This window comes from Dipodomys spectabilis, unplaced genomic scaffold (assembly GCF_019054845.1).
Source record: "Dipodomys spectabilis isolate Male_0828 unplaced genomic scaffold, ASM1905484v1 ptg000006l, whole genome shotgun sequence".
Classification (NCBI taxonomy): domain Eukaryota; kingdom Metazoa; phylum Chordata; class Mammalia; order Rodentia; family Heteromyidae; genus Dipodomys; species Dipodomys spectabilis.
This window is the reverse complement of record NW_024870683.1, coordinates 20480035-20488296: the sequence shown is the minus strand read 5'-3', so window position 1 is coordinate 20488296 and position 8262 is coordinate 20480035. Positions and strand designations below refer to the sequence as shown.

Genomic DNA, 8262 nt, shown 5'->3' with positions numbered 1-8262 from the left:
CTTTTTTCTAACCATGATTTTGCTTATCTTCTCCATGTCTTTGATTCTAGAAATAAGACCTATTTGTCTTTCTTCCCAGCAGCCTACTAGTATAAGATGAGTTTAGACCTGTGTATTCAATGAAATTAACAGATGAAATTCTAATAATGTATGTAATTATGCAAATAATAAGTATTTGGAATGAATTTCAGTGATTGACCTCAAGATACAGGTAACTTTATTTGTGGGGGGAAGGGCACTGTCCCTGAGATTTTTTTTTTTCCGGTCCAGTCGTGGGGCCTGAACTCTGGGCCTGGGCACTGTCCCTCAGCTCTTCAGCTCAAGGCTAGCGCTCTACCACTTGAGCCACAGCGCCACTTCCGGCTGTTTTTTGTTGTTGTTTTTTGCTTATGTGGTGCTAGGAATCGAACCCAGGGCCTCATGCATACAAGGCAAGTGCTCTACCACTGGGTCACCTTCCCAGCCCCTGTTCCTGAGATTTTTAAAAGCACAAGGCTAGTGCTACATTTGAGCCACAGATCCACTTCCCACTGTTTTGTGGTTAATTGGAAATAAGAGTTCCATGGATTTTCCTGCCCAGGCTAGCTTTAAACCATGATCCTCAGATCTTAGCCTCCTGAGTAGCTAGGATTAAAGACATGAGCCACCAGTGCCCAAATCACAAGTAACTATTGTAAAGGTAGTTTCTATCTCAAGCTGATTGGAATATAAGAAAGGAAACTGTAATATAAGAAAGGAAAATTGAAACAAAATACTGGTTGGATAAACTGAGAGTTGTGACTGTATTTAGCTTTTTTAAAAGAACAGATTACAAATTCTGGAGAAAGTATAATGTCAAAGTGGAAATTCTGGAATATTTGCTTCAAAGATTGCTGTGCAGTATGTAGAAAAACACACTAGTTGGAAAAATTCTCAGTCATGAAGAAAATTCCATATTGTGAAGTAGTAAAAAAAAATATTGGCATCATACTTGCCAGTACCACAGACTCTGACAACATTAAAACTAATCTATATAACATATTGAGTTCAGCTTAATTGAAAGGCTCCTAATTCTAAAAAACTTCAATAATGTCCTAGATTATTTTAGAATCTTGCTATTAGATTTTTAAAACAAAATACAGCAATTGCTTACTTAAAAATGTTTACTTCTAATCCTAGCTACTTGGTTAGGGATTAGTTACTGGTGCCCAGCATATTTTAGTCCCCTCCCCTCCCCTCTGCTCCTCTCCTTCCCTCCTTCTTTCTTTTCTTTCTTTTTGAGACAGGGTCTTTCTATGTAGCTAAGGCTAGCCTGAAACTCAATAAGTATTAGTTCAAGTCAGTCTCAGTCCTGTGCTTGTGTTGCAGACTTATGCCACTTTTCCCAACAAGACATTTTAAATGATCAAAATACTAAGAATTGTTTAAAAAATTGTCTACTATCCTAGAGTAATTTCTAAGCCATCATTCTTGGATTTTTCACATGAATGGGAACCATCCTGGTTTACCTCCGCATTTTCAAGGCTTCATTGGTAGATTGGTTGATATTCTATTGCTTCATTGCCTTATCATACTACAGTTGATTTATTACAAATAATTTAGCTATTAGTGAATTCTGACTTCTGTATTTTTACTAAGTAAGAGAAGGGAATTAATTTCCCAAATCTTATTTCTTTAGCACAGTATTCTGTCCTTGGTTATTTGATTACATGACCACTTGAGAAATAGTATCACAGGAAAACCTCTGAGATTCAACCTTTTTTGCAACAAAATAATCATATTAGCCAACATTTGTAGGGATTAAACAATGTAAGAAAATGTATAATTTTATAGGTATCTACATTATTTACATATTAGATTTAAAATCGTAATAATCATTGTTCCTGTATGATTCTTTTAGAATCTTTTAAAATGGTTTAAAGCTGGGCCCCGGTGGCTCACGCCTATAATCCTAGCTACTCAGGAGGCTTAAATCTGAGGATCGAAGTTCAAAGCCAGCCCGGGCAGGAAAGTCCATGAGACTCTTATCTTCAGTAAACTACTAGAAAACAGGAAGTGGCTGTGGCTTTAGCCGATGAGCTGAAGAGCACTGGGACAGCACCCAAGCTCAGAGTTCAAGCCCCACGACTGACAAAAAAACAAAAAAAAACAATCAAATGGTTTAAAATTTTTATGGGTGAAGATTTTCTGTTCTGCTCTTGGCAGAAAATCATGGTATTTTAACAACACTTAATATTTATTTTTTCAGATGTTGACATTTGTACAGCTTTGAGAGAAAGAAGCTATGTTTTCAGCATTCAGATATTATGCGATGGACTATTTACGTGAGGTAGAGTGTTACTGGCTTACTATCTGTTTACTAAGAGTTCTAAAATGTTTTTATCTGCATTCAGTACATGATCATTTACAGCATTCTCTAGGTTAATCTTGGCTTTCAGTTCATTTCAAATGACTTACCATTTGTATTGTACCTTGAAAGTTCATTCTTGAAAGGAATTTTTTTTTTTTTGGTCAGTTGTGGGGCTTGAACTCTGAGCTTGGGCCGCTGTCCCTCAGCTCTTCAACTCAAGGCAAGTGCTCTACTGCTTGAGCCACAGCGCCACTTCTGGTTTTCTAGTGGTTTATTGGAGATAAGAGTCTCATGGAATTTCCTGCCTGGGATTGGCTTTGAACCACAATCCTTAGATCTTAGCCTCCTGGGTAGCTAGGATTACAAATGTGAGCCACCGGCACCCAGTTTGGAAGGAAATTTTAAAGTGAACATAATTAGAAAATTAAACATGAATCTGAAACTATTAGAAGAAGAAAATGAAACTCTTAGCAAGTTGAGGTATCTAGATTAAACCCTAAAGTCACCATCCTTGAAAGGGTTTGAGGAGCCAAGCTTGATGGTGCATGCCTACAAACCCAGCACTTGAGAGGTTAAGACAGGAAAATGGCAAATTTGAGGCCTGGATTACATATAACAAGACCCTGTTCTAAAAAAATAAAACCAAAACCAAAGAGTAATCCTAGCTATATTTGGGGGAAGAGGGTGGGTGCACTGAAGATTACAGGGCCTTCCCCTTGCTAGGCAGGTGTGGCTTGATCACCCTGCTAGCTCCTCTCACCACTTGTATTGGTTATTTTAATGAGGTTTGGTCTTGCTTTATGCCTGGACCAGTCTAGACTACAATCCTCCTACTTGTACTTCCTTGTGTTGCTGGGGATGACAGGCACACACCAAAGTGTTGTTTGATTGTTCATTTCTAGCCATACTTGCATTAGAATTCAGGACTTCATGCTCGCTAGTGTTCTGTTGATAAGACATACCTCCAGCCATTTTTGCACCGGTTATTTTTTATGAAAGGATGTTGCTTTCTCCCCAGGTGCATGCCTGGACCATGATTCTCATAGTTCTTACTTCCTGCCATAGGTAGGATGACAAGCATGTGCCACCATATCCAATTTCTTTCATTCAGATGGAGTCTTACAGACTTTTTGTGTGTGTGTGTAGTCTTGGGACTTGAACTCTGGGCCTGGGCAGTGTTTCTCAGCTCTTCAGCTTAAGGCTAGCACTCTACCACTTGAGCCACATCACCACTTCTGGTTTTGAGTGGTTTATTGGAGATAAGAGTCTCATGGACTTTCCTGCTCTGTCTGGCTTTGAACCATGATCCTCAGATCTTAGCTTCCTGAGTAGTTAGGATTATAGGCATGAGCCACCTCGCCCAGCATCTTACAGACTTTTTTATTTACCTAGCTGGCCTGGAACCATGATCCTCCCAATGCCAGCCTCCCTTGCATTATTCACTTTCCATTGGAAATACAAGCAGGCATCACAGCACACAGATATTGGTTGAGAAGGGGGGTCTCATATACATATACCTGGACTTACCTCTAAATATGATCCTCCCAATCTCAGCATCCTAAGTAGTTTAACAGTAGTGTTATAACGCATTGACTTCCTTTGATGGAACTGGTCCTTTGCTTTTCCAATGGATTACATCATTTGGTCATTGTAACTAGTCCAATATTATTCTACATTTTTTAAAATTTTGCAGATTAGGAAATTAATATCCAGACAAGTTAAATAGTTTGTATAAATGCTGGAAATAATATTCAAGTCCAGGTAGATTGTTAAGAAATGTATGGTAGTAGTTGTCATATTAGCTCATTGTTCTTATGCTCTTAATTGAGAGGTTAAATTTGCATTTTTATTATATCATCTACCAGGATAAAAAAAAGTTACTCGAGTGAACTAGAACTCTGTTTCATTTACAGAAAATAAAAAAGACATACAGATATATTTAGGTTTTATTATTCCCTCATAATTGATGGAAGCAAATATAAAGTTATAAAATATGGGTATCAGAGCAGGTCATTGGCAGCTCACATTTGTAATCCTAGCTATTCAGGAGGCTGAGATCTGAGGTTTGTAATTCAAAACCAACCCAGGCAGGAAAGTCTGTGAGACACTGATCTCCAATTAATCACCAGAAAAGCTGGAAGTAGAGCTGTGGATCAAGCAATAGAATACTAGCCTTGAGCAAAAAAACACAGGGACAGAGCCCAGGCCCTTAGTTCAGGCCCCAGGACCAACACACACACACACACACACACACACACACACACACACACACACACACACACACACACACACACACACAAATACAATGCTTATAGGGAATCAGAAGTCATCTTAACATTACTTACTATTTGCAAAAGTAGTAATAGATGCTCCAATAATCATAGCTACTCAAGAGGCTGAGATCTGAAGATCTCAGTCCATAGCCAGTCCTAACATACAAATCCATGAGACTCATCTCCAATTAACCAGTAAAAAGCTGGTACTGGAATCAGTGCTCTAATGGTAGTGTTGACCTTGAATGAAAAAACCAAGCAAATTCAAGGCTGAGTTCAAGTCCTAGTACAGGCATCAGAAGAAAAAAAAAAAGATGTTCAAACATCCTCAAACTTTTGTCCTTGTTTTTGGTATCTTAGTTTCTTGTTAATTTACTATACCTCATGTTGTAATACAAATTTTATACTAAGCAGTGGTAAATCTTGCAAAATATGCAGGACCATGTATAATTTGTGAAGATAGTATTAAGAACCACTCATATAAGTAAGGCTATTATTAAATGAAGATCCTACAAGATTAGATCAGTTAAAGAAGAGAAAGAAAATGATTTGAATATCAAGATGCAATGATCCTTGCCTCCTTGAATATTTTCTCAAAATATCTTCTTTATGGTCAGAGGTGAAATAATGACTAACATCATGCATATCTCAATACTCTATGTGAAAAAATTATTACCATTTATTCTCAGATAATAACCTCTATGTTTCTTTTTGTTTGTTTTTGGGACAAGATCTTTATCACCCAGGCTGGCCTGTTACTCATAATGTATAGCTTCAACTTCTTAATCGTCATGCCTCAGCCTCCCAGTGCTGGGATTATAGGTATTTGCCACCATGTCCAGCACTTACTTAATATGTTATAACCTTCATTATTTCCCTCTTGGGAAATAATGCAAGAAACTATCATTGTCTGAATATGTAGAATAATGAATTCTATGGAAAGTTGAGTCATAAGTGAAGGCTTTATAAGGAGATATTGTTTAAGATATTGGAAGATGAGTGGGCTTTAGTTAGCTGGAAAATAGCAGAGCTGTTTCAGAGCTGGAAAATAGCAGAGCTGTTTCAGAGCTGGAAAATAGCAGAGCTGTTTCAGAGGATTACTGTGTGGATTGTAGTGTTGATAAGGGAGTCACAACTGACTGCTAAAGTTGAGGAGCAGAGGAGGGACAGTCTATTTAGAGAGAACAATGGAAGTTATTGGAAAGTCAAGACAGAGCTAAATGAGAATATATGTTAAAAGACTTTCTAATTTTCATATATAGGATTTAGTTAGAAAGAAGGTCTGCAGAGGTTTATTTCTTCAGAATCCTTCATGTTTATGTCAAGATGGAAACAATATTGATGACGAATATAGGAGGCCATGGACAAAAGGTATGTATTGCTTTTATATTTCTGAAAAATATAAAGAACTGTTTCAGAGTTTAGCACAGAATTGAGAAAATGCAATACTTTATTCATTAAAGCTCATTACATTTATTCATGTCAGAACATCAAGAAGTTTTCAAGTTGACATTCTTTCTCTTTTTTATTCGTATATGGTAATTATACAAAGGGGTTTCATTATAATATTGCCATAGTGCACATAATGTAATCTGGCCAAATTCACACCTCTTTTACTGTTTCTTATTCCTGTTTACCTCCCTTTTAAAATAGTTTTAATTATTCTATTTTATACATGTGTTTAAATACCTGTCATAATTACCCTCAGCCCACTTTATCCTCTCTTGTCATTCACTTCTTGCTGGTTCCTACCCCTAAATAGTATCCTCCCCCATTTTTATATATTAGGTCTAATGATTCTGCGTGTGAGATACAACATGCAACATTTCTCTTTCTCCATCTGAGTTGTGATTTCCAATTATTCTCATAAAATAATTTATGGATGAATAACACTCTAGTGTGTATATACACCACATTTTTATCCATGCATGTTGATAGACACCTAAGCTGACGTATTACAAGTTGATATTTGTCATTAAAGAATTTATATGGAATTGGGAAACATACTAGATATGAAAACATACTAGATATGAAGTAACATAATGGCTGAAGAAGTCTTTAAAATGCTAACATAATAAACACTTGTTTTATCATAAGATTTTTTAATCTCAGGATTACTTAGAATACTAAGTATTAAATTACTTTTAAATATATTTCTATAACATCTTTTATTCTATCAAGTCATAGACAAGGAAAGAGGTAGCCTCCTTGGAGGAGTCAAGTCAATTAATAAAACTTATTTGGCATATATTACGTACAAAACATGTTATAGGGACTAAGAACACAGGTACAAATAGGATGTAGAAATAGTCCTTGTCTTTGGTGGGTTTTCAGACTGGTAAGGAGAACATAGCATTAAAACCATTTAATAGACATGGTAACTCATGCCATTGTCCTAGTTACTTGGAGCTCAGATTAGGAGGATTATGGTCTAAGGTTAGCCTGAGCAAAAAGTTCATGAGGAAAAGTTGAGGTATGGTGTATATACCTGTCAGCCCAGCCACAGTGGGAAGCATAAGTTGAAAGGTTGTGGTCCAGGACAGCCCACAGAAAAAGTCAGTCCCTCTTCAAAAATAACTAAAGCAAAAAGGGCTGTGGACATGTGGCTCAAGTGGTAAAGTCCCTGTTTAGGAACCATAAGACTCTGAGTCAGATTCTAATACCCACTGACAGAGCCTGTTTCTCTTTCCCTACTCCATCTCCTATTGATAAGCAGCTTCTGTTGAAGTTCTTCATGGTATATTCACAAATACTTGCTATGTGTTTCAAAACTATTCACCTTTTTTTCTTTTTCCCTCCTATAGAACCTTTCTCTTCTTTTTTGTCAGTCATGGGACTTGAACTCGGGTACTAGGTGTTGTTCCTAAGCTCTTTTGCTCAAGACTAGTGCTCTACCACTTTGAGCCACAGCTTTACTTCCAGTTTTTAGGTAGTTAATTGGAGATAAGAATCTCATGGACTTTCCTTCCTGAGGCTGGCTTTGAGCCATGATCCTCTCAGTCTCCTGAGTAGCTAGGATTACAGACATGAGCCACCAGTGTCTGGCTATTCCCTATACTCCTAACTACTAAACTCTCATATTTTTTCAATGAAGCAGAGACTTAGATGTTAAATGATTCATTTAAAGTAACCAAATTAGTAAGAAGTAAAAATGATAGTATAATACTCTGACTCTAGCTAGTGGTTGTGGAATACTAGGCTGGGTATTTTGAAACTAGTATACCATATGATACCTTCCCTTAAGGAATCTAGGATCTAACTTGGAAAACATGTTATAGACACATAAAATTTTATATATAAAACTATATAATTAAGTTCTATAATGCTATTACCAATAGTATGTATATTCAGATAAAGTTAACTGGAATGGCTAATGAAGGCTTTATGAAGAATAGCATGAACTCTTGAACCAGGACTATCTGGGATGATAGTACTGTCTCAGAAAAAAAAAAAAAAAAGAACTTGGATTTATAAGGAGGGTAAGTCCAGGTGATATTGTTCTGACTGTGGTTTAGTTTTGATAAAGGTAGGTTATAATTATGAAAATGATTACTTAAATATTTAAAATTGTGTATCATGTTAGGTAATATTGCATTCCATACTGTAAAAGGTGAATATTTAGTTTCTTGTATTAAGTATAAAAGGAAGTTTTAAAAGTTA

At 36.5% G+C, this 8262-nt stretch overlaps 1 protein-coding gene across 1 annotated transcript in view; it reads left to right on the top strand.

The window, feature by feature from the left end:
• Positions 1–2263: 2263 nt before the first annotated feature.
• The window catches only part of Shoc1 (shortage in chiasmata 1), a 73830-nt gene continuing 67831 nt past the window's right edge, over positions 2264–8262 (top strand). The window contains exons 1-2 of the mRNA XM_042695850.1: positions 2264–2308; positions 5865–5973. Of these exons, the coding sequence (XP_042551784.1) occupies positions 2264–2308; positions 5865–5973 (154 nt within the window). The remainder of the gene's footprint in view (positions 2309–5864; positions 5974–8262) is intronic.